The 26034-nt window shown below is 43.8% G+C and overlaps 1 protein-coding gene across 16 annotated transcripts in view; it reads left to right on the top strand.

The window, feature by feature from the left end:
* Positions 1-26034, top strand: part of AGAP1 (ArfGAP with GTPase domain, ankyrin repeat and PH domain 1) — a 591701-nt gene that overhangs the window by 349702 nt on the left and 215965 nt on the right. For 14 of the 16 annotated variants that reach the window (XR_008313014.1, XR_008313016.1, XR_008313015.1 and 11 more), the window contains one exon: positions 11745-11906. The exons of the other annotated variants lie outside the window; for them this stretch is intronic. Coding sequence is in view for 11 of the 14 variants with exons in the window: in XM_053283164.1 (XP_053139139.1) it covers positions 11745-11906 (162 nt within the window). In the remaining 3 variants the exon portion in view is untranslated. The remainder of the gene's footprint in view (positions 1-11744; positions 11907-26034) is intronic. 16 annotated transcript variants of the gene reach the window in all.

Here is a 26034-nt window from a genome sequence, read left to right as displayed (position 1 = left end):
ACAGCATTAAAACCATTAAAAAATATATTAATTAAAAGCCTGGGTGAATAGATGCATCTTTAAAGACTTTTTAAAAGCTGTCAGAGATGCGGAGGCTCTTATTTCACTAGGGAGCACATTCCAAAGCCTCGAGGCAGCAGTGGAGAGGGACCGTCCCTGAGTGGCCACCAGATGAGCCGGTGGCAACTGCAGACGGACCTCTCCAGCTGATCTCAGTGGGCGGTAGGGTTCATGACAAAGAAGGCATTCTCTTAAATATCCAGGGCCCAAGCTGTTTAGGGCTTTACAGGTTATAACCAACACCTTGTATTTCGCCCAGAAGCATATCGGCAGCCAGTGTGACTCCTTCAATACAGGAGTTCTATGGTCTCTCTGAGATGACCCAGAGACAACCTGGCTGCTGCATTCTGGACCAACTGTAGTTTCCGGACTACATACAAGGGCAGCCCCACATAGAACGCCTTGCAGTAATCCAGTCTGGAGGTTACCAGCAGATGTACCACTGTTTTGAGGTCATTCACCTCAAGAAACGGACACAGCTGGCATATCAGCAGAAGCTGATAGAAGGCACTTCTGGCCACTGCCTCAACCTGGGAGACCAAGGAGAGGCTTGGATCCATAAGCACCCCTAGAAGTATGACTCCATCAAGAACAGGCAGATCAAAATTGTCTCTCGAGTTCCAACCCCGCACAATGAGTACCTCCAACTTATCTGGATTTAGTCTCAGTTTGTTATCCCTCATCCAGCCCATCACCGACTCCAGGCAGGCATTTAGGGAGGTTATGCCCTCTCTTGATGATGCTGACATGGAGAAATAGATTTGGGTGTCATCAGCATACTGATAGTACCATGCACCAAATCTCCTGATGATCTCTCCCAGCGGTTTCATGTAGATGTTAAACAACATCAGAGACAATATGGAGCCCTGAGGCAAACCATACAAGAGTTCCGATTTTGAAGACCAGCAGTCTCCAAGGGACAACACCTCGAACCTTCCCGAGAGGTAGGAGCGGAACCACCACAAAGCGGTGCTTCCGACTCCCAGCCCCCTCCCAGCTTCAGAAGGATACCATGGTTGATAGTATCAAAAGCCGCCAAGAGGTCCAAAAGGACCAACAGAGTCACACTTCCTCTGTTCATTCCCAATTGCAGATCATCCATCAGGGCGACAAAGGCAGTCTCCACCCCATAGCCAGCCTGAAAGCCAGTTTGAAGTGGGTCAAGATAATCAGTTTCCTCCAAGACTGACCGAGCTGGGAGGCCACCACCCTCTCAATTACCTTGCCCAACCATGGAAGTTTGGAGACAGGCCTGTAGTTGCTCAAGTCTGAGGGATCCAAGGTTGGCTTCTTCAGAAGCTGTCTAATAATTGCCTTCTTTAGACATGGAGGCATCCTACCTTCCCTCAGAGATGCATTTATAATCTCTACCAGGACTTCTACAACAACTCCCCTGCCAGATAGTATAAGCTATGCCGGACAAGGGTCAAGAGAACAAGTGGTAGGCCGCACCATTCTAATCAGCTTGTCCACATCCTCAGGAGTCACAAACTGGAACTGATCCAACCTAATCACACAAGAGGAGTCGCTGGACACCTCCATATCAGACACTGAAGTAATTGTGGAGACAGAGTCGGTCTGAATACAAGAGATTTTTTCCACAAAGAATTCATTAAACACATCACAGCGGGTAATCGATGGCTCCAGATTCTGATTAAAGGGAGGAGGGCACATACTAGCCCTCTCACAACCCTGAACAACTCGGCTGGATGTGAACTTGTGGATGCAATGCGGGTAGAAAAGAATAGCCTCTTTGCTGCCTGTATCATCTGAACATATGTCTTCAAATAAGCTCTATGTTGCAATCTGTCAAATTCAAGCCAAGTCTTTCTCCACTTGTGCTCCAGTCGTCTACCTCGCCGCTTCATCCCCCTTAGTTCTTCTGTATACCAAGGGACCAGTTTTGAAGCGGGTTGGAGAGGACACTTAGGAGCAATCATGTCTACTGACCTGGTGAGTTTGCTGTTCCAATTCTCCACCAGGACATCAACAGGATCACCGGCAGAGCCAACACTAAATTCCTCCAAGGCTTCTTGAAATCCTATTGGATCCAATAACCTTCTCGGGTGGACCATCCTAATAGGTCCCTCGCCCATGTGAAGGTGGGAAGTGATTGTGAGTCCAACCTTAACCAGATGGTGGTCCGTCCATGACAATGGGGAAATCACAGGATTCCCCACCCACGGACCACCACCCTGATCAGAGTGAAAGATCAAATCAAGCATGTGACCAGCAATGTGTGTTGGCACCAAGACCACTTAGGATAGGCCCATAGTCATCATGGCCTCTATGAACTCCTGAGCCGCTCCGGACAAATTGGTCCCAAAGTGAACATTGAAGTCCCCAAGCACCTCAAGCCTGGGGGACTCCAACACCAAGTCCGAGACCAAGTCCGTCAGCTCAGTTAGGGACTCTGTTAAGCAGCAGGGCGATTGGTACACCAACAGAAGTCCCAGTCTATCTCTGCTCCCCAGACTTATGTACACACATTCGATATGGTCCGACACCCTAACAGGGATCCTGGTAAGGGAAAGGTTGTTCTTATAGACCACAGCCACTCCACCTCCCCGCCCACGGTCCCTCACCCACTCCTCAACAGAGTAGCCTGGAGGAAGAAGCTGGGACCACACTGGCCCCCAGCCTCCCCCAGCCAGGTCTCTGTAATACATACCAGATTGGCACCTTCATCCAGAATCAAATCATGGATGGTTTCTGATTTGTTCTGGACCGACCTGCATTACAGAGGAGCAAGGTGAGGTTCCAAGGGTGGATTGAAAGCTGGAGTGTTTTGAAAGTGTAAACAGGTGTATGGAAAAAGGTGATCCGGTAGACACTTGGACTTCCAAAAAGCTGTTGACAAAGTTCCTCATCAAAGACTCCTGAGAAAACTTAGCAATCGTGGGATAAGGGGACAAGTACATGTGTGGATTGCTAACTGGTTGAAGGACAGGAAACAGAGGATAGGTATAAATGGAGTGTTTTCACAATGGAGGGAGGTAAGAAGTGGATTCCCCAGGGGATCTGTACTAGGATGGGTGCTTTTTAATGTATTCATAAATGATCTAGAAGTAGGGGTAAGCAGCAAGGTGACCAAATTTGCAGATAATACCAAACTATGTAGTGTAGTGAAATCCAAAACGGATTGTGAGGAGCTCCAAAAGGATCTCTCCAAACTGGGTGAGTGGCTGACAGAATGGCAAATGCGGTTCAATGTTGGCAAGTGTGAAGTGATGCACATTGGGACGAAAAACCCCAACTTCAAGTATACGTTGATGGGATCTGAGCTGTCAGAGACTGACCAGGAGAGGGAAGCTCATTGAAAGTGTCAACTCAGTGTGTTGCAGCTGTGGAAAAGGCTAATTCCCTGCTAGGGATCATTAGGAAGGGTATTGAAAATTAAACTGCTAATATTATAATGCCGTTATATAAAACTATGGTGCGGCCACACTTGGAGTACTGTGTACAATTCTGGTCACCACATCTAAAGAAAGACATTGTAGAACTGGAAAAGGTGCAGAAGAGGGCAACCAAGATGATCAGGGGCCTAGAGCGCCTTCCTTATGAGGCAAGACTACAATTCCTGGGGCTTTTTAGTTTAGAAAAAAGATGACTGCGGGGAGACATTATTGATTTTTGATTGATTAAGTGCTGTCAAATCAGTGTTGACTCTTAGCGACCACAGAGATAGATTCTCTCCAGGATGATCTGTCTTCAACTTGGCCTTTAAGGTCTCTCAGTGGTGCATTCATTGCTGTCGTAATGAAGTCCATCCACCTTGCTGCTGGTCGTGCTCTTCTCTTCTCTTTCCTTCAACATTTCCTAGCATTATGGACTTCTCAAGGGAGCTAGGTTTTCGCATAATGTGACTGAAGTACAATAATTTGAGCCTGGTCATTGTGCCTTAAGTGAAAATTCTGGATTGATTTGTTCTATGATCCATTTGTTTGTTTTCCTGGCCGTCCATGGAGAAGACTCAAAAGTCTTCTCCAACATCAAAGTTCAAAAACGTCAATATTCTATCTTGCTTCTTCAAAGTCCAGCTTTCGCATCCATAGAGTGTCAGGCGGAAAAACATTGTCTGAACAATTCTAATCTTTGTAGGTATACACGTCATGGCATCTAAATATCCTTTCCAAGGCCTTCATTACAACCCTACCAAGTGCTAGTCTGCAGCGTATTTTTTGAGTGCTGGATCCTGTTGATGGTCGATCCTAAAAGGCAGAAGCTATCCACCACTTCAGTATCTTCATTATCAGTTCTGAGGCTGGTTGCTGTACCTGTTGTCATTAGCTTAGTCTTCTTGACATTTAGTCACAGTCCCATTTTTCAGTGTGCTCTTTGACTTTCATTACTAGAGTTTGCAGATCATCCACATTCTCAGCTATCAGAGTGGTGTCATCAGCATAGCGCAAGTTATTGATGTTTCTTCCTCCAACTTTAAAACCATGCTCATCTTCTTCTAATCCAGCTTCTCTCAGTATATGTTCAGCATATAAATTGAATAAATAAGGAGAAAGTAAGAGCTGTCTTACTCCTTTGCCGATCTGGAACCTGTCTCTTTCACCATGTTCCGTCTGGACTGTGGCTTCCTGTCCTGTGTATAGGTTTCTCTGAGATATTTCTGAGACACCCATTTTCCTAAGGATGTTCCACAACTTGACATGGTCGACGCAATTGCAGGCTTTTCTGTAGTCAATAAAGCACATGTACTGTTGGAGGTAGCTGAGCAAGAGTGCTCTTGAGCAGCACCACTAGACTGGCTTTTGTGTGCACAGTAGCCCCAGTGAGTCCGAAATGCCAGTGTTACAGTGTGCATGTCAGCCATTGTCTTTCTTTAGTTTCAGTCCTGTTTGGATAGCTGTTTCCATAAAGTAATCTTGCAGAATTATTGCTCTTTTATGGCAGTTACACTATGGAGTATCTCAGGGCTCTGTTTTGTCCCCCATGCTATTTAATACCTGCATGAAACCTCTGAAGTCATCCAGGATTTTGGGTGTACTGTTTATCAGTATGTGATGATACCCAGCTTTTTTCTCTTTCTAATCAAATTCAGATGAAACCGTGGAAATTCTAAACTAAAGATGTGAAGGCCTAGAATGGAGTTTTGTTTTTGTTTCCCCTGGGGTGGTGGGGTGGGGATTTGGGTTACCAGTTTTTCCCCAAGCATTCACATCTCTATTCTAAACCAATATTTGAGATCAGTAATGGACTGGATGAAGGCCAAAAAAAGCTGATGCTCAGTCTTGATAAGATGGAGATACTATTGGAGGGCGGGTGTGGGTTGGTGTCTGAGCTAGGAAAATATGGTTGGTTTGTTCTGTATGGGGTTGCATTCTCCTTGAGGGATCCTGCTTGCAGTTTCTGGGAGCTCTCAAATCTGGCCCTATTTTGGGAGCCCCTAGTGTCTTGATGCATAACACTTTTCACCAGTTTAGGCTAGCTGAAACTTCTCCTGGACAGACTTCTCCTGAAGCTGAGACTTTTCATGGACAGAGATAGCCTAGCTAGAGTTATTCATGCTCTGGTAATTTTCATTTAGATTACAGCAATGCATTGTATGCGAGGCTGCCCTTGAATGTGGTGTGGAAGCTTCAATTAGTATAAATCACAGCAGCTAGGCTACTGATTGGGACCAGGCATATGGAATATATTGCACTAGTTTTAAAACACCTCTACTATATGCGGTGCTATTTCTGTGTACAGTGCAGAGTGCTTTTACTTTTTTACTTACTTTAAAAAAAAAAATCCTAAACAGTACCTGAAGGATTGGTTTTTCCTACATGAACCTACCAAGATCTTCCTAAGACTTTACTTAAGGCCTTGATTTGAATCTTCTCCCCACTCCATAAAGAAAACCTCTGGTGAATGAATAGTGACCCATGGTAGGGCCTCCTTAGTTGTGGTGTCCCAGCTTTGGAATGCATTCCCCAGGGCAACTCACTTGGTGCTTAGTTTGATGCCTTTTTAGGTCCAGTTGAAGACCTCCTTATTTGCATAGACATTTTAGCTTCATCAGTTTTTTATTGCCTGCCTTAATCTTTCCCTCCATCTTTATGGGGCTCTGTTTTGTAGTATTTTGTGTATATTTAATTGATTGTTGCCAGTTTTTGTTGGCTTTTCTGGGAGATGTATGTATTTGTGAGAGGGGGGGGAAGTGAAAAGCAGGTTGCAAATATTTCAAGGAAGTAAATACATTTAAAATAATGAGATGAGATTGTAGTGTAGCATGAGATTAAGAAACACGTTTCCTTCAGGCGAACATTCAAGAAACTTTAAATGGGTAGGAAAAGGAACTCAATTCTGAAAACATGGTAGATAAAGGGCTCTAAACTTATCGGGCAGAATATCGATTTGCAGGACAAAGTTAAAGAAATTTTAATAATGATAACGGTCATTAGAGGAATAATGGTCCAACTCTGAGGTGACATCATGAACACTATTTGTGAGCTAAAATCCTTATTCAAGCATATTAGCTCACTGCTTGTGCAGGTGATTCAGTTGAGAATGTAGGTCAACAGAAACACTGGGTGAAAAAATCGTAACATACATGAAAGTTCATGGTGATATTGCGGATCTGATTTAAGAAGCATAAACTCGATAAAGTAACAGCTATAAGAGGAAGAAAGCTGTGTTTCAACTCAAAATGTGGATCCATTTGGGTTTGATAGAGAAAGTAAATTAAATTTGGGGTTATTGGGTAGCATGTGAGCAGCAGGAGATGAGAGTTTGCATAGAAAGTCCAAATTCCAGCTTTATAAAAGGGGAAACACATTTTGCTGATATCTTAATGATGCTCCAGGAGTTCATCTAGAGCAGCTGATTGTGAGATACTCAGATCAAATAGTATCCTGTTTGGCCCCATTACAGAGAAGCTATCAAGTGGTAACATCACCAGGGAAGCTATGTCACCACTGGATTTTCCAGGTTGAACCTATAATAGTGGGCTCCTATATTGGCCAAAGTGTTCACCTATATAAATAACTTGGAATGTGACTTAAACATGCTTATTTTTTGAGCACTTTCAGTTTTTCAGTCTGACCAAACAGCAGTCTGGATTAGTACAGCCACATACAATTTACTAGCGCTGTGGCTGGTACTGTGGGGCTCCTGGCCCCTTTTCTCCAAGGCTGTTTGTCTGCATATCATCTCCCCCCCAGCTGCTTTTCTCTCACCACAGGAGAAAATATACAAGGTATCTTCCCTAAAGCTGTCTCCTCAATGAGGGCACTTTGCAAGGGAGAAAGGGTTTTTTGTTGCATGTGGTTCCAGTATTGTATAGATTCCCCCATATTTAATCTCTATCATAATTTTCTTTGTTCTTCATTGGTTGTTCATTAATAAAATATAACTTCTCTTAATGGACATCTATACATAAGAATTTCTCTCCTCTTCAAAATGCTGGGCTCTTGTCATTTTACCAGGAAGTGAATGTTTGGGGATTATAACATTGATTGCAGTTCAAGCGTAATTTATTTTATGCAACTATAGATGAGTGTTTTGAAAACTTTTCCATAATAAAGTATTGTAGAATATCAGATAAGTATTTTAAATGTAATAAAGCTTCCTGCAACTAGAGTTTTTTTCCTTTGTGGTGGTACTTTAGAAGATGAAAAACATTTTTGTTCAATAGGAAACCAGCATCATCCTTGCTCATTTGAGCCCATTTCTGGCAACATACTGATAGTCATTCATATATAAATGCAATAGTAACTTTGAAATGCAAATTGTTAAAGAAAAATAGCATATGGTTGAGGTGAGTACATTTTCAAATCAGCTCCTACACTTTAGGGATATGAATACAGCTAAAATTATTCTTTGGAAAAAATCTGGAGCCTTTGACACATTGAAGCTTGAACTAATCAAGGCTTCTCAGTAAGCATATACACATATCCATATCAAGGAACCAGTGCTGAGAATACATGGATTAGCATAGTAATTTAACTGCCCCCTGCTAATCACTAAAGCAACCAGATGATGCGTATGTGATGCATTTGTAGAGGCACTCTTTCAGAACTCCGAATAAACCAGGTAGTTGACCATGTATTTTATGTTAATTCTAATAAATTGAAAAAGTGAGACAGATGTTGAAATGCTGCTAGCCCTTGCACGTAAGATTTTGATGTGAAGGCTTTACAAGAACCACTTAACAATAAGATCTCTTCATAAGATGCAGAATCCCAATGAGTAAGTGAATTCATCCTTTGGCTGACTGATCTGTTATGTTCCTGGTAGAATTTTGTACCAGAGTAATAAGTGCTGCATATATATGTATAGATTGTATTTTTGTATTTTTGTTTTTTAAACTCTCTACTGGAGATGAGGATGGGAATTTGCTTCCTGGAGGAGTACTTTGCAGAAGCTTTGTGTTGATTGTGGATGCAAATGACAGATGCCTTTAAAAGAATACTTTGGTATCATTATAATGATGTTGCTTATAATTGGGTAGAAGTATGGGGAAGGTTAAAAAATAAGTTAGGCGTTTGCATTACAGTAACAGAAAAAAGGCTGTAGCTCAAGATTTGCCTGGACATGGCAAATCATATAAGGAATTAGTTTGTTTTAATGTTAGAGCTCAGTTCTGTGTTTTGAAAGAGAAAATATTTTAGTTGAATGAGTCCCTTTGCCGGTTCATCTGCCTGCTGCAGCCTGCCTTGGCCACTATTAATTTGGCTTAACTCTGTTTTTGCTGTACCAGCCTACAAAGGTAGCATCCTTTTGGACTGTAAGACTACATGGTGGACTACATGGTTCAGTTGTTTTACTTGCTAATAATCTCCAACATACTGCTGCTTGCCAATCTTTAATGAAGAACATGAGTCATCCCTGGCCCCCTGCAGCGAAAAATGCAGCAGCATTGAGTATCTGCCCAATGACATAACCATTGTTATGTTTTAGATTGTGAGCCCTTTGGGGACAGGGATCCAACTTATTTATTTATTATTTCTCTATGTAAACTGCCCTGAGCCATTTTTTTTGGAAGAGCGGTATAGAAATCGAATGAATGAATGAATGAATGAATAACCAACCAACTATTGTGGAACTTTCTGTTAGATTCTTCCAACTGAATTGCACAACATATTGTCCCTGGTTGTAGGGACAATATGTAACTTGTCCCTACAATCAGGCTTGGTACCAGAGAACTGGAAAGTAGCTAATGTAACTCCCATTTTCAAAAAGGGATCAGTGTGAGCAGCAGATTTGGGAAATTACAGGCCGGTTAGGTTAACTTATGTGCCAGATAAATTGATGGAAAGCATACTTAAGGACAAACATATAGAAGAACAGGCCTTGCTGAGGCCTTTCCCTTGCTGGCTTCCTCAAGGGCAAGTCTTGCCTCACTAACCTTTTGGACTGATTTGAGAGTGTCAATAGGCACGTGGATAAAGGTGATATGGCAGTCATAGTACACTTGGACTTCCAAAAAGCTTTTGACAGTGTTCCCCACCAAAAGCTCTTGAGTAAACTTAGCAGTCATGGGATAAGGGGCCAGGTTCATGTGTGGATTGGTAACTAGTTGAAGGACAGGAAGCAGAGGGCAGGAGTAAATGGACAGTTTTCACAATGGAGGGAGGTAAGAAGTGGGCTCCCCCAAGAATCTGTACTGGGACCAGTGCTCTTTAACTCATTCATAAATGATGTAGAAGTTGGAGTAGGCAGCAAAATGGCTGGATTTGCAGATTATACTAAACTATTCAGGATAGCGGAATCCAATGCAGATCTTCAAAGGAGCTTCAAAAGGATCTCTACAAATTGGGTGAGTGGGTGACAAATTGACAAATGTGGTTCCGTGTAAGGAAGTCTAAAGCAATGCATATTGGGACAAAAACCCCAACTTCACATTTACACTAATGGGGTCTCAGCTGGGGCTTTTTAGTTTGAAATGGGGAGACATGATCGAGGTGTATACAATTATGCAAGGAGTAGAGAGAATGGACAGAGAGAAAATTTTCTCCCTCTCACACAACACTAGAACCAGGGCTCATCCCATGAAACTCATTGCCAAGAAATTTTGGACCGACAAAAGGAAGTACTTTTTCAGTACAGTCCATAATTAATCTATGGAATTCTCTGCCACGGGATGTGGTAATGGCTGCTAGCTTGGATGGTTTTAAAAGGACTTAGACAAATTCACAGAGGACAAGTCTATCTATAGGCCACCTCCAGCCTCAGAGGTAAGATGCCTCTGAATACCAGTTGCAGGAGAGCAACAGCAGGAGAGTGAGCATGCCCTCAGCTCTTGCCTTTGGGCTTCAGATGCCTCTGGAGGGCCACTGTGTGAAACAGGATGCTGGACTGGATGAGCCTTGGGCCTGATCCAGCAGGGCTGTTCTTGTAGTCTAACTATTTGCCATGTGGCGGCTACTAAAAAACTGGCTGCTTTAATAGCTCTGACTTCTCTGAGACTCTATCATTTATAGCATGTTCCCCAAAAGAATATTTATTCCTTCCTGTCTTAAGTTCTACGTTCGTATTCTTCTGGAGAACACACAGTACTATTGGCATAATTGCAGCATAATGGTGGGGGGCAATATGCATCTCGCTGTATAGCTGGAGGCTATAAATGACAGGGTCTTAGAGCAACCATAAGAACATAAGAACAGCCCTGCTGGGTCAAGCCCAAGGCCCATCTAGTCCAGCATCCTCTTTCACATAGTGGCCTATCAGATGCCGCTCGAAGCCACAGGCAGGAGTTGAGGGCATGCCCTCTCTCTCTCTCTCGCTGTTACTCCTCTGCAACTGGTACTCAGAGGCATCCTGCCTTTGAGGCTGGATGTGGCCTATAACCCTCCAACTAGTAGCTGATGATAGAATTCCACAAATTGATTATGTGTTGTGTGAAAAAGTACTTCCGTTTGTTGGTCCTAGATTTCCTGGCAATCAATTTTATGGGATGACCCCTGGTTCTAGTGTTATGTGAGAGGGAGAAGAATTTCTCTCTATCCACTTTCTCCACACCATGCATGATTTTATAGACCTCTATCATGTCTCCCCGCAGTCATCTTTTTTCTAAACTAAAAAGCCCCAGGTGTTGTAGTCTTGCCTCATAAGAAAGGTGCTTTAGGCCCCTAATCATCTTGGTTACCCTGTTCTGCACCTTTTCCAGTTCTACAATGTCCTTTTTTAGATGTGGTGACCAGAATTGTACGCAGTACTCCAGGTGTGGCCGCACCATAGTTTTGTATAAGGGCATTATAATGTATAATTATATCATACATTATAATGTATAATAAATAATGTATACATTATTTGTATAAGGGCATTATAACCAGATCTTATATAGTCACCACATGGTAAATAGTTGGGCAATTCAGCTGTAAGAACTTATAATTGATAATAATGGTCCACAAGTAGAGAAATAATACTTCAAAAAATTGTAACTCGGTATACATTATGTAATTGGGAATTATTTTTCAACAGATGGGGAATGTACAGAGGAAGAACTCACTGGAAATAAGTAACTTGTAGAGTTGTATAATGGCTCTTACCGTACAATATGCATTATTTGTCAAGGTTATTCTTTCCATGTCTTCTGTTAAAATGTAATAATGGCAACACAAATTGCCAATTAGGTATTGAAGGATTTAATTCTTTCTTCTAACAATATATTATCCTGAATTATCCAGCAAGCTTTCCACTTTTAGTAACGCTAAACTTTTAGTAACTTTCAATCCTTCTGTTTTTAGGGAATGTGACTACTAGTACATCTGTGACTCAGATGACAAGTGGCATCAGCCTTGTTTCCTTCAACAGTCGACCGGATGGGATGCATCAGCGTTCCTATTCAGTTTCCAGTGCGGACCAGTGGAGTGAGGTGACAGTCATTGCAAATTCAGGCATCAGTAGTGGTAAGAGACAGTTATAAAATTAAATTTTTAGTGAACAGATATATGAAAAGTATACTCTACAAATCTGGTTTTATTTAAGCAGGGCAAAGGTCAAAGAGAGATGAGTACTGTGTCAAAATATAGTATTTAAAATAATGTATGAAGGATTTGGTAGAATTGAGTTTTCTTCCCAGGTAGAAGCTACAGGTAGCCAAAATAGTTTTTTCCCCCCTGGGGGCGGGGAGCGGGCTGTGACTGATATACAATAGATGTGAAAATAGAATTAAAACTCATCTTCATATTTAGAAAAAAAATATAGAAGTAAGGTTGTGTGGAGGTTGAAGGCATTTGAAGAGCATTTCAGAAAAATGCAAGAATTGGGAGGAATCAACAACTTTGAACAAGAAATTGGAATCTATATACTGGATAATATTGTATCCCAACCAGTAACAGTCTCTTTCCATTCCACCCTTCCCATTTATGCACAGCCCAATTATCATTCTGCCCCTACAAGCTGAAGTTGAGCAATCTCTCCATCCTCCAATATTTTTAGCACATACAATGTGGTTACAATAACTGGCGAATATATATGTGCGTGTTTACATTTTCAGCCTACTCTTTCCAAAAAGCTCTGGTTATGTATGAAAACAAAACAATCGTCTTTTGTTAGGGTACATTCCCAAATGCACCTGGTTGGCCACTGTGTGAAGCAGGATGCTACACTAGATGACCCTTTGGCCCAATCCAGCAGGGCTTTTTGTTACACTATGCTATGCTATGCTATGCTATGCTATATAGAAACAAAACATCACTCCCTATTTAGTAAAATAAGCAGTCCATTTAAAGATAAGCAGGGTGGAAAATGGCCCCTGTTTAGGAGAGGGGAAGTAACTCAGGGGGAAATGAAGTCAGGGGGAATGCAGGAAAATCTTGGGATTTTGAAGAGAGAGCCTTGCATTGCTCCTCCCCTCCCATTAAACATGAGGATCTTGGTGAGTCTAGGAGCTGAGTGATGGTTCTTTGAGAAAAGGAAGTATTCCAGCCATTTCAAAAGAGGTGACTTTGAGTCACCTCTTGGGGAGGGTGGAAGTCTCAGTTTACCCTACTGAACTTCCTATCTATTGCTCAGTTGCATATTTCCTTCTCTGCACATTCATAGAGTATAACTGGACCTATTTTAATCTGACTTTTGGGCTGGTTATTGGATAGAAAATGGCTTTGGTTGTTCTGGTAGACACCAGGAAATCAGTGAGTAAGGTGCAATGTTGGAGTTCGGTGCCTACCAGCAATGTCAGAGTTTGGGTGCCTTCAACATTTATTTATCTATTTGATTGATTGATTGATTGATTGATTGATTTGTATACTGCCCCTCCAAAATGGCTCAGGGTGGTTATAATACGCTCTCAGTTGTATGGATCCTCTTCCATTCTCCAAGGTTAGATATGCTCCTTCAACCAAGTCAATTTATTGGTCCATCTAACCCAGTATTGTCTACTCTGTCAGGATGCCGCTTTACTTGGTTGCCTGTGTGGCCATATGGAGTCCAGCAGAGAGTGCAGAGAGTCCTTTGGGGCTTCTGTCTTCCCCGAAAGGGAGTGTGGGTGAAATGGTTCCAGGCTGGTGGTGTCCCAGTGGTGTTGAGCAGGTGAGGCTCAACTGGAGCTGCAGGGAATAGCTCCAGTGGGACAGCCATGTTGGGCATGACAGGAAGTGAGGCCAGGGAGGAGGCAGGGCTTTGATTAGGCTTGGAGCCTTGTCAGCTCTGTACTGGGGCACTTAAAGCCATGGCAGCTGATGATGAGGATTGCTCTTGAGCATGGGAGTCAGAGGTTTCCCTGGAGAGGGAACCGGCTAGATGCAGCAAGCCAGGAAGAGGGCTGAGGTGATGAAGTAACCTCCTCCCCTAGCCTTCTCTGAGGCTGACCTTATCTGTTCCCATCCTGTAATTCTGGGTTCAAGAAAGGCCAGAAACACACTTTGTACCTCTCGGAGCCTTACAGTGACTCTCCAGGATCTCAATCAGGGGTCTTTCTCAGCCCTTCTCCTGAGATCCCAGTTATGAATGTAAACCATGTTCTCTGTCTGAGCTGTGATCCAAAGTTTTTCTAAATCCATGTTATAAAGATCTGGATATATAATGAATTGTTTTTAAAGAAAGACAAACACTAACCTTTGCTTGATTACTGTTTAACTGTATTTTGTGGGTCTATTTGTTTTTCTGCTACCTATGAGCAGTGTCTGCATTCTCTCACAAGGGCACCTCACCAGTTATTTCTGTGCACATAAGATGATAGGCTTATATGTCAGAGCATGCCTTTATGTCACATAGATTCTCTGCTCCCTAATCAGCACAATAATACTTGTGACTCCCACTACTTAGACTGATAAAGGTGTGTTTTCCCCTTTCTTATCATGTAGGCCAAGTAGAAATTATGTTCATATAAATATGGACCCCACAACAAAATGTTGCACTATATCCCTGATGTGCATGTGTTACTTGAGCATGGTGAAAAAACAATATATTGTTAATATATGAACCTCCAGAGTGTTCCCATAAAGTGGGGAGTTGTGAGGAAAATTCCCCTCAAAACATGCCTACCAGCACTTGGAATGGCACTACTTCATGACAAAAAAAGGTTAACTTTGTCAAACTCCTTCCCCTTCAGAAACAAAACAGAGTTACCTGTCTGCTGAAGGAGCCACAGAATTTCAGCAATTTCTTCTGTAGATACTATTAGACTGCTTTCCCCTTCTGAAGCAGTTAAATTTCCCTTTCTTTTTGCTAATCCCTCTTCCCCACCGCCACCGTTGCCACTGAGTTCCATTAGTTCCACCCACCTGCTTGTCTTAACTGTCTGAGCTCACGGACATTCTAGCCTGTTGACTAATATGAGGGAAATGGAGGGGGGGTGTCAACCCATTAGGTTTTTTCCTTCAGATTTTTGCAAAACCAACATATCTGCAGGTCACCCCGTGTCTGTCAGTACCCCTCAGCCCACAGGTGTTCCAGTTCTCAGTCTATAAGGACTGTAACATTCCAGCTCTTTTGGAAATTGTGTGTGTGTGTGTGTGTGTGTGTAGGAAGAGAGAGAGCTCATGGAGAACCAGTTGATGGTCATTAGAATAATGACAAATGAACCTAGAGTCAAAAGGTGTGTGCACCCTTAGAAGAAGAAGAAGGAAATTCAATGGATAATTAAATTGTATGCATGAATTCCTGGGGCGGGGGGGGGGGGACTCCTGTTGAGTTTCATGTGACTTATTCCCAAGTAAGCTGTGTGTAGGATTTGAGCCCTGGACTGTTATGTTGGCAATAAGTCAAAGTTTAACCTGGCACTCTATGGTGTGAATTCCACTTTTAATTTTTTGTGTATCTCATTAGCCAATGTAAGTAAGGTGAAAAACAACACAGTATGCCATAAATATTCAACAAGTTTTGTTGTATGAACTTGGACTACAGAAGTATTTACTTGTCACTATTGATAAAAATGGAAATTAGCTATTTCCCTTGTATTTTACTGTGCTCATGATGCTGTTCATTTATGTTGGCAGTTGCCTTATGAAAAAAGCCCTTTTTAAAATTTCAGCTTTTTCCCCACCCCCCAATAAAAGGTATTGAATTTTAGAGTAATAAAAAGGGAGGATACTGTGAAAGCAGCAGGGTTGTAAAATAAGCAAAGCATCTCTTTGGATTCAAATGCCGAATGTACTGGAGAATGTGCCTGCTTATTGTCACATGGTTTTATTGTAGACAAAATAACATATTGGGATTCATTTTTTCTTTGCACCTTTAGTACCAAATTAGTACTTTGTATGGCTCTAGAGAAGTTTTCAGACTCTTCCTATCTAGACCTTCGGTTCCCTGCAGTTTCTGTCTTTTAAGCAACTGTGAATATTCCCTAATTAGATAAATTACTTTGTTGAGGGCAGAGCTACAAAACAGGAGGTGCTGGTTAAATTAAAAGAGGAAAAATAGAAAAATCCATTCTATGAAATGGAATGCCCCACTGCTTTATGACTATTACAGTTGTAAGGTTTTACATTTAAGCACTTGAGCTTTAAAATTAAATGTCTAATATAATTTGGCACCGGTAACATGAAGTCTATGACTGTCCTTAGAGAATATCTAGACAGTTTCGATGGTGGTTTCAAATTGCTGCATGCTTGATAGTGAGAAAATCCTACAACTGGATCACTTTTTAGTTAAATGCCAGGTGCTGTTCAACATAGTTTAATAAAATATCATGTTGAGTTTTGAATTTTCTTACTTAAACTGTTTCAGTACAATACAACATGAAAAAAACCATTTTTATCTTGTACTTATCTCTTCAGAGTGTTTGACAGAAGTAATTTTAGCAGCAAGAGCATACAAACTGGAGGTTGTAAATCCCTGTCTGGGAACCTCTTGTGTAGATTCTTTATGGGGGCACAATTGATCCACATGTCAGACCCTGGTGGAGTTTAAACTGTTTATCACCCTAATGGTGGCAGTGAAAACATGAACGTGGCCTTATAAGCTCCTATGAAAGAACACGGTTTCTGCAGTCGGTGATGAAGCAACTTGGTGTTATTGATAGATTTGGAACAATTACCTCTGCAATAACTATTGGCTGATAGCTCATGTTGTATCTGATGTAGAGGCATGCACTTCTTTGAATCATTTACTGTGAAGCTTATCTTTGACTTCACACTCATGTGCGATTGTAGATTTATGTAGCCTCCAGAGAGCCATTTATTACCATTGTTGTTTTTGCTCCCATGTGGCCATTTTGTAACACTTTCTCATTGGTATTTAGCATTGAAATCCCCCAATAACACTTCTTCACAAAACTGTTCCCTGGAGAGTTCTGAGTTTTCCAGTCAAATTTTTGAAAATTTATTTTAAAATTGCTGGTTGTACTATTAATAGGCTACAGCTGATTTCCCCTCATTGGTTTTATGGAATGTTTCCATTCTTGCTTGAACCTGTGACTCTTACACATGTGCACAGGCAGGGATACCAAATCAGTTCTGTGGGAAATCAGTTCTGTTTAAAGCTAGGAGAATTATTTGAGTGCTAGAGGAACTGTTTCTTGGTAGTGGTCCTATTGTCCTCCACACTGTGGATGTCTGTGCCTGTGTAGACATAAAACCATTATCTTCTGTTTGACTGTTTTCACCTGGTTGCGGTCCATAGCAACTAGAAGATGGTGGGGAGAGGGTGTAAAGCCCAGGAGCGACAATTTCGTCCACATGGCCCTTTCCCAGGAAGATTTAAAATTGTCCTGTGGGTCAGAGGGGGCCCAGGGTTGAGGGATAATTTAAACCAGAGGTTAAGACTGGACAACCACACTCAGGCCTCAACCTTTATTATGCCTGTTTCCAAGTGTGATATGGCATTTGAGACACAGTGAGGCACTTGGAAGGCCACTCTTAGACATTTGGACTGCACACGCTCCAAAGGGGCAAGATTGGAGGGGCCCCCGATTGGGCACCATAGAGGAGTTGCGCCAACGTCTTGATCTAAGATATTTTGAGCACTGTGGGTACATAATGGACACCTCTAGTCTGTAGGAATTTTAGAATGGCGATGGAGCTCCTCTGAGCGGTGAGGGCGACATGATCGCAGTGGGCCTTTCTTGAGCCAGAGGCATGTAGGACCACTCCCAAATATTTGAAACAAGCAACCTGTTTGACCTTGTGGCCATTTATACTCCAGGGACAGGTCTTGGGGTCTTCTGGCGAAAGCCATAACTTTAGCTCTTTGATAGCTGATTTCTAGTTGATCATTCTTGCAGTACTGATCTAGAGCCGTCAGCGTTCTTCTGAGACCTATAGGGGTCCTAGAGAGAATTGCAGCAGCAGCATAGAGCAGGCAGGAAATTCTTCTATCCACCAGCTTAGGAGTGTGAAAGTCTGGGCTACTAAGGTGTTTCACCATGACACTGATGTAAAAGTTGAAAAGGAGAGAGGCCAGGATGCATCCTTGTTTTACTCCCTGTGTTGGGACAGGGTTTGTGAGGTGCTCTTGTGGGTTGCACCTTGAGGGTCATGTCTGCATGAAGAATGTGGATCAGATAGAGCAGATGTCGGTTGATCAAGGAGGCTTCCAACTTCTCCCATAGCTTGACTCGGGAGATGGAATCAAAAGCGCTCTGAAGATCAATGAGGGCAGTGTAAAGGGAGGCTTTGTTGCTGGGAGAATATTTTTCAATGAGATGCTGAAGCACCAGGCATTGATCGGTTGTGGATCTGCCTTCCCTAAAGCCAGCTTGCTCCTCTGCAAGCAGATTTTCTTGATCTAGCCAGTCCTTAAGTAGCATAGCTACTTAGGATCCACATGGATCCTAGCATAGAGCTTGCTGATGGTGTTGAGCAAGCTGACGGACCTATAGTTGGCGGTGTCATCCTTTCTTTCCTTTTTGAATATGGGGACGTTAATCGCCAGCCCCCAGTCCTTGGGAATATGGCCATGAGAGCCAATGTAAGTAAAAAGTGAGGCCAAGACTGGAGCCCACCACTCTATATTATTTTTTATAAGCTCTGGTTTGGAAAATGAGAGACTCAATCTCAGCCAAAGAGACCGGTGACCACCTGGGAAAGTCCTCTACATACAAGGTGGGGGGGCATCTTCCGTAGTGGGGTCTTCATACAGCTTCTGAAAGTGCATTTCCCAGGTCTCTGATGGGATATGGCCACACATATACCCACATACCATATGGGTACCTAACTGAGCCAAGCCGTTGCCGATGGAGTTGGTCATGATCCACCGGAACATAGCTGAGTCCTTTGCTCTGACTGCCTGGATGAGCCGTGACCAAGTGGCCTTAGTTGCCTTTCTTTTCTTGCGTGCCAATAGGTGTTTATATTGCCTCTTACGGTTGAGGTGGTTTGGGAGGACCATTGTGGCGTTGGTTCCTGAACTGGATTTGTGGATCTGGTAGGAGGAAACAAGAGCTTTCCTGGTGTCACAACAGTCCTTGTCAAACCACAGTTTGGATGGGCGCACAGTCAGCTTTGAGGGGGCTCAGCCTTATGGATTAGGTGCTTTTGTAGCTCATGCACTAGGGTTTTGTAGGTCACCAGGGGGGCACGAGTGGGACCCTTTGAAGTTAGGTCTAGCCAGTAGCTCTGTAGCCCAAAACTCTGTAGTTTCCTTGGCAAGCAGCTCCTTGATTGTTTGATCTAACTGGGGGGACCATTTGGCACAACACCTGGCTTGTCCTGCAGATAAAATCTTGGGGGGGGGGGAGTGGGCCTCCATGCGGATCTGCTGGGAAAGAAATAATAATTGAAGGCAAATCGGGAAATGATCACTGTCAAGGTGAGGTACTACCTTATAATTCTCGGCAAAGGGTAGCAGGTTCCCAAAGATAATGATGTAATCAATGGTACTTGTTTTGGAGCCACATAAATAAGTAAATTCTCCTGGATGGTCCTCTGTGAAAGAGCCATTTAATATATGGAGGTTGAGCCTGGCAATCAATTTTACAAGACAGAGGCCAGCGTAATTTGATCTCTCGTCCTTGAAGAAGTGGGGGTGGTGGTGCTTGGACTCCGAACAGGGAGGTGGAAACTGGTGTCGGGAGAATAGAGTGTAGTCAACATGCCCCAGTCTGGTATTGAAGTCCCCCCCAACACCACCAGTGCATCAGGATTGGCCAGCACACGGTCGTCTTTATAATCTTTGAGTTCAGCCCATGCAGAGCTGATTTCGGGTTTTTCACGCTGTGGCGGGAGGTACATATTGATTATCAGCAGTGAGCCGGGCCCCAGGTGAATTAGAATAGCCAAAGCAGTTTGTTTAAGTGGGGTGAGGGGTGATGTTGCACACAGGGTAGTGGAGACTAGTATCCCCAGGTCTTCTTTCAGTTTCCCTCGGCCTGCCCCAGGAACTGCCCCCATTTTGTATGAGTGGTATCCATTAAGTGTAAGGACATCCGCTGTCTAAGTTTACTGCACCAAGATTATATCGAACTGGGAGAGGAAGTTGATAGTGTCTGCGTCTCATAAACAGAACTACCCAGCCACATTCTACAACAGGACCTTGATCTTATGCTGGTCTGTGGGATGTCACCGAGTCAAGGTGGTGGTTGAATTCTGGGTGGGAGAACTGCATATAGGAATCAGAACATCTCTGGTGGCCAAGCTGGGAGACTAGGACTCTTGCTGAAATGGAGAGCGAGGGGGGCATCTGCTAGTACCTGCTCTTCTGGCCCGGGGGGGCCAGTGGTGAGTCACTTGGTTGGTTCAACACTTCCTTCACAGAAGCCTGCTGTCTTGTGTCCAGTCCAGGGAGGTCAGCAGCGAAGACCTGAGTGCTCACTGGCTCGGGTAGGCTACCTTGGGCACTCAGCTCACTAATGTTCTTGAGATCAGAGTCGCTGTCCAAAAATGCTCCATTTCCCAGACCCTGCAAGGCCATGGGCACTTCTACAGATTCAAGGCCTTGAGTGGGGCTGTGCTGCTGGACCTCTTGATGATTCTGGGCAAGGGAGTGCTGCATGGCTCAGCCTTTCATTCTTGTTGAATGAATCCCAAAGGGCTTGTGTGAATCTGTTCTTCCATCGTAGAAGTCATCAGCCCTAGGGTCTCATGAGGGGGCACCGCGGGAAGGATGCAGGAGACCCATGGCACAATCTATCTGGGAAATTCAAGGGCAATCTGAGATGTTTGTAGAACTCTCTGTAGAACTCTCTGGAAATTTGGTTAACTGTTGATTCCCAAAAGCCCTGAAGGCACCTTGCGTGTGGGGAGTTAGTCAGATGCAAGGGGAGGGGCTGTTCGGGAGTTATTGACATTAACTGTATTTTTAACCCCTGTTGGTTCTTTACGATGAATTGGTCAAAAACCTGTCCTAAACTGTCCATGTTTTTTGCAGTGATGCTCAACCTGCCAAGGATAATGATTAGGGATTCTGCTGAAATTAAAGAGGCATCACTGAGTTGCTGAGTGGGTGCGTGGCTGGGAGCTAAGGGGCCCCTGGCTTCCTGTTCCAAGGCACTTACCCTCTCGGCCTTCTGATGAGACAGTATTGGAAGAATTTGATTTATAGCTGCCTTCCAAGATGCCAGCTTGCATGAAGTGGCCTCCTTGACTGAACGGGAGGGAGCTCCGTGCCCAGAGTTGTAAATCTGTTTTTAGCACTCACAGTGCTTACATCTCCTGCTGTCACCTCTGGGGGGGGAGGGAGATATCAATTTTCAATTGTTTCTTTTCGAATGCATCCTCCAGTGTTGTTGGCCAGACTCTTGCTGGCAGAGCTCTTGAGAGATCTTTTCCTCCCCCTGGGGGGAGGCAAGCCCCTGGAAGGCATGCCCAGAAAGTGGGGGGAGTCTGCAGTTGACCCTGTATTTGGCCTGATCAACTCTTCTGCTATGGCCCCCATCTCTCTGCCACGTCTTCCTGGAAGTGGTCAAGGCAGCCTGGACCAAACAAGCATCTATCCATCCAACATCTAAGAAATTGGAAAACCTATATAGGGTCTACCAGGCTGACACACCTTACTTATTTTTGCATCCCAAGTCTAACTATTGTAGTACAGTCTTCTCAACATGGTTCAAAGCAAAGGCTATTGTCTGACCCAGATGGAAAGTAGCTTGGTTCCTTTGGGAAGCGCATGTATGCCACGGCAAGCCTTCAGGATTGCATGGGTTGCATGGCCCATTATACGCATTTCATTCTGGAAAACTAAAGCCTTTTCTTCAACAACTTCAACTGGACCAGAAGGAGGAAGCTATGCAGGCCTTCCTTTCTGCGGGCCTGCAAACTACAAAACAACAACTGCATTCAGCGCACCATGAAGCGGACTGTGCTTCTCAAACCATGGCTGCAGCTGTAGCATTATGCCGACTTGCTTGGCTTAAGTCTACCTCTCTTGGGCCTGAGAAGATCTCCTCTTTGATAGGGGACATTTTGGCAAAGAGAAAGATGACACACTGGAAAGAATTCACAAATTAAAAACCACTTCAAAGTCTGTAGGGATCCAGTACTTCCAACAAAAGTCTAATAACCAACATCAGTGGGCCCAACAGCCGCTCCAAAGATTTACTTTCCAGCCCTTCTACCACCAGGAACAATGAAGGAAGAGGTACCCACCCTACAGTTCCTTTCGCAAGTCATCCACTCCTTCTACAAAGACTACCCAAAATCTAAGCCTTCCTACAGTAAAAGGGCCTGACACATTGGTCTGTTCCAGACTCCTCCCATTTGCAAACAAGTGGCAAGATATCACCATGGACCAGTGGGGGCTGACTATTGTACATATGGGGTATGCAATCAAGTTGCACACTCTGCCACCCTTTTCGGGAACACAATGTATGCAACCCAACCAGACCCTTCAACAGGAAGTGAAATCTCTGCTCAGAAAGAGCGCCATCCAACCGGTATGTAGCAATACCGCAACAAGTTTTTATTCTCGGTACTTCATGATTGCCATGCCCCCACCTGAGGTCATTGGAGAGGAGTGGGGGGCAGGGGACTTACCAGGAAGTGGGCAGGCACCTGAGGAGAATCAGTTCTGTGATTTGAATGGGGAAGTAGTTGAGACGGGCCAGGGTGAGTGTTTGTCTCAGGAGGGGCCAGCGGGGCTGGGTGATTTTTGGAGAGAAGGATCATGATCTGAACCAGAGATTGAACGGCTGCTATCTCCTAGAGCAGGGATTCTCAACGTTGGGTCCCCAGATGTTATTGGACTTCAACTTCCATAATCCCCAGCCCCAGTGACCTTTGGTTGGGGATTATAGGAGTTGAAGTCCAATAATGTCTGGGGACCCAATGTTGAGAATCCCTGTCCTAGAGGATGCAGGCATGAAAGACATCAACAACAGGTGAGGGAATTATGGAGAAGTAGTCAACTGACAAGAAGATAGCAGGAGCCGGATTGAATGTATGGCAGCTGGTGTGGGTGGAGTGTTGATTATGTCCACATGGCTGCTGGCTATAAATTTGGCAATCTGTGCCTTGAACAAACTGCTGGAAACAACATGTCTAAATTCTAGAGTCACAAACTAACTGACAAAAACTCAAGGCAGATTAGACTTCTGGAGTTTGTACTGGGACTATGGTGCTTTCACTCCTCGTTTCTGTATTCGTGGTGAGATTGTTAAAACTTACCATTTTTCAGTAAAGCTGAAACTTGAGCTTCAATTGTAACTGGCTATTGTGTCATAAATCTCTGGTCAGCTTCTTCAGTAGAGTGAGCTCGTGACAGTGATCCCAAAGAGAGGTGATGGCTTGAGACCCATTATGCACCTTCACAGCCTCAACCAGTTCATTTTCTCAAGGTGTTTCCATATGACCACCAACCACAATGACTGATTCACTGTGATAGACTTGAAAGCTGCCTTCTTTCTTCTTTTAATCCAACCTCGCCACAGAAAATACCTTCGTTTTTGCATTGGGAGGAAAGTCTACCAATACAAGGTTTTGCCCTTTGGCCTGTCCACAGTGCGAAGAATCTTTTCCAAGTGCATATCTGCAGTTGTGGCACATCTTCACCAACAGGCCATTCACATATTTCTGTAATTAGATGTCTGGCTCTCGGTGGCTCAGACCAAGGAGAACTTACAACAACATATCCAAAGCTCCTAGACTGTCAAGGTCTATGTGTAAACTAGAAAAAGTCAATATTGACACCTACAGGGACTATAGAGTTTTGGGCATGATCCTCGACTCCCAGAAAACATTGGCCTCCCTATCTCCATGGAGGATAGCAGAGTTTTAGCAGAGACATCAGGGCCATGGTCCACAGGATCTTGGCCTCCAACAGGGACCCAGCACAATCCATACAAAAAATGTTGGGTTTTATGGCATCCACCATCAGCATCCTATCACTAGCATGGCTGTGGAATCTTACAGCAATGGTGCCTGTCAGTTTTTCATCCACAGGAAGACCATCACATGCCAAACTTGTACTACCAGACAACATTCACAGGTCCATATGCTGGTGGTCCAGAATCCTGAATTGGCTTGAGGGCTGACCATTCATTCAACCACCAGCCGCAACATTCATGACAACAGATGCCTGGACACCGCAGCAGCCATGAGAGCAAATTCCACATCAACTGGTTGGAACTCTTGACCATCTGGAAAGTCATGAAGGTGTTCCTTTTACTGTTGGACGGCACCTCCATGCTAGTTAGGATAGACAATGTGACGGTGTAGGAGAAATCTTCAACTAGGGTTGGTTATACACAGAGGCTGCACCATTCCATCAGATTCAAAGCTTTATTGATCACAGTACTAGGTCTACATCAATCACCAGGGTGAGAGAAGAAGAACCCCACAAAGTGGTGGTTACAGATTATATATCAAAACCTTATCAGTTATACAAATACATTTGGTCAGAATGAGTACCTGTACGTTGTACATCTTCAGACCAGCATTGACCAATCGCGGTACTCTAGGCTAGATACAGTTCTATAGCGACTGCGCATGTCCAACCTTCAAGCCACAGAGAGGCTATTGTTTATTGTTTTGCACTCACAACATATTTCTCAAATACCACAGACAGGAAGTAAAACTCTCATACCAACAGTACTGAGGAAGATCAGACAAGAGTGCACCAATTCCATACTCTTCACTCCCTGGTAGCCTCAGAAAGCCTGGTTCTCCACACTACAGGCACTTTCCAATGACCAGCACATGCTGCTACCCCGACTGTCCAGATCTACTCTCTATGGAACAGAGGTTGGTCCTGCATCCGGACATTCAGAGTCTTCTCCTCACAGTGTGGAGGATCACCTACCGGTGATTCAAGACCAGGCAATATCCTAGATGTAATCTCAGCCACTAGAAAACCTTCAACACAGCATTCATATAAAGCAAAATGGACATATCTTACCGTTTGCACAACTTCCGAGGGTGTTAACCCCTAAGTGGCTTCGTTTGATTTCATCCTTTCTTACCTGTTGCATTCAAAGAATTTAAACCTTTCTCTTTCCTCCTTGAAGGTTCATCTTGCTGCCATTGCAGTCAACACATTGTATGTTCACATTTTTTCTTTGGGCCCTGTTATGGTTTTTTAAAGGTTTACTTGATTTACATCCCCCAGCCCCAAGGCTAGCACCTCCTTGGGACCTGAAATTAGCCCTGTCTTCCCTCATGCATAAGCCACTTGAACCTATGGCTACCTGCACATTAAAATTCCTAACCATTAAGATAGCCTTTCTGTTGGCAATCATATCAGCCCATCATGTGTCCAAGCTAAGAGCACCGAGGGCAGATCCTCCATTTATCTCCTTCCAGCAGGATAAAGTGAGACTCAATGTCCAATTTTTACCCAGGGATATCTGCCTTCCGGTGTTCTTCCCTTTACTCACCTCAGACAAAGAACACTCTTGCATGCTTTGGACGTTAAATGTGCTCTGTCTTTCTATCTTCACCGCACATGCCCAGTACATTAGTCGAACTCCTTATTCACCTGCTACACTGGTCCTAACAAGGGGAAACAGGTTTCCTCTCAGAGGCTGTCTGCCTGGATCACATTGTCTATCAAACAAGCATACACCTTAGCTAAGAAGCCACCACCGCCTTCCATCAGAGCACATTTAATGAGGGCTGTGGCTACTTCCACAGCTTACCTCCATGAGATTCCACTAGAAGCCATCTGCATAGCAGCCCCCTGGAAAGGGTTCTTGTGCTTTATCCACCACTACGCCTTGGACAGCAAATCGAGTGCATTCGCAGTTTTGGACAGCAATTGTAGAAACCATCCTTCAGTAGATGCCTGCTTCTCCCACCTTCTTGGTGAGTAGCTTGCTAATCTCCACAGTGTGGAGGACAATAGAACCACTGCCAAAAAATTTAGGTTGCTTACCTGTAACAATAGTTCTTGTAGTGGTCCATTGTTCTTCACACGACCCTCCCTCCTCTTTGCTGAAGTGGTCACTTAACTGGTTATTTGATCTTAGAGGTCAAGGACTGAGGGAGATATGTCTGATGGAATGCTCATGCCACTAGGGAGCAGGGCTACTGCCAAAAGGCTTTGAGAACTCTAGAAGGTTCCCTGGGTCATGTCTACACAAGCACAGATGTCCACAGTGTGAAGGACGGTGGACCTCTACAAGAACTACTGCTACAGGTAACCAACCTGACTTTCCTTCTACAGCCAACTCTGCCCAGCTAGAGAAAGACACAGCTATCCATCCAGTAAATCAACCCCATATTA

The sequence above is a fragment of the Hemicordylus capensis genome, chromosome 1 (assembly GCF_027244095.1).
Source record: "Hemicordylus capensis ecotype Gifberg chromosome 1, rHemCap1.1.pri, whole genome shotgun sequence".
Lineage (NCBI taxonomy): Eukaryota > Metazoa > Chordata > Lepidosauria > Squamata > Cordylidae > Hemicordylus > Hemicordylus capensis.
The sequence above is the reverse complement of the archived record's forward strand: the minus strand, read 5'-3'. Positions and strand labels throughout refer to the sequence as shown.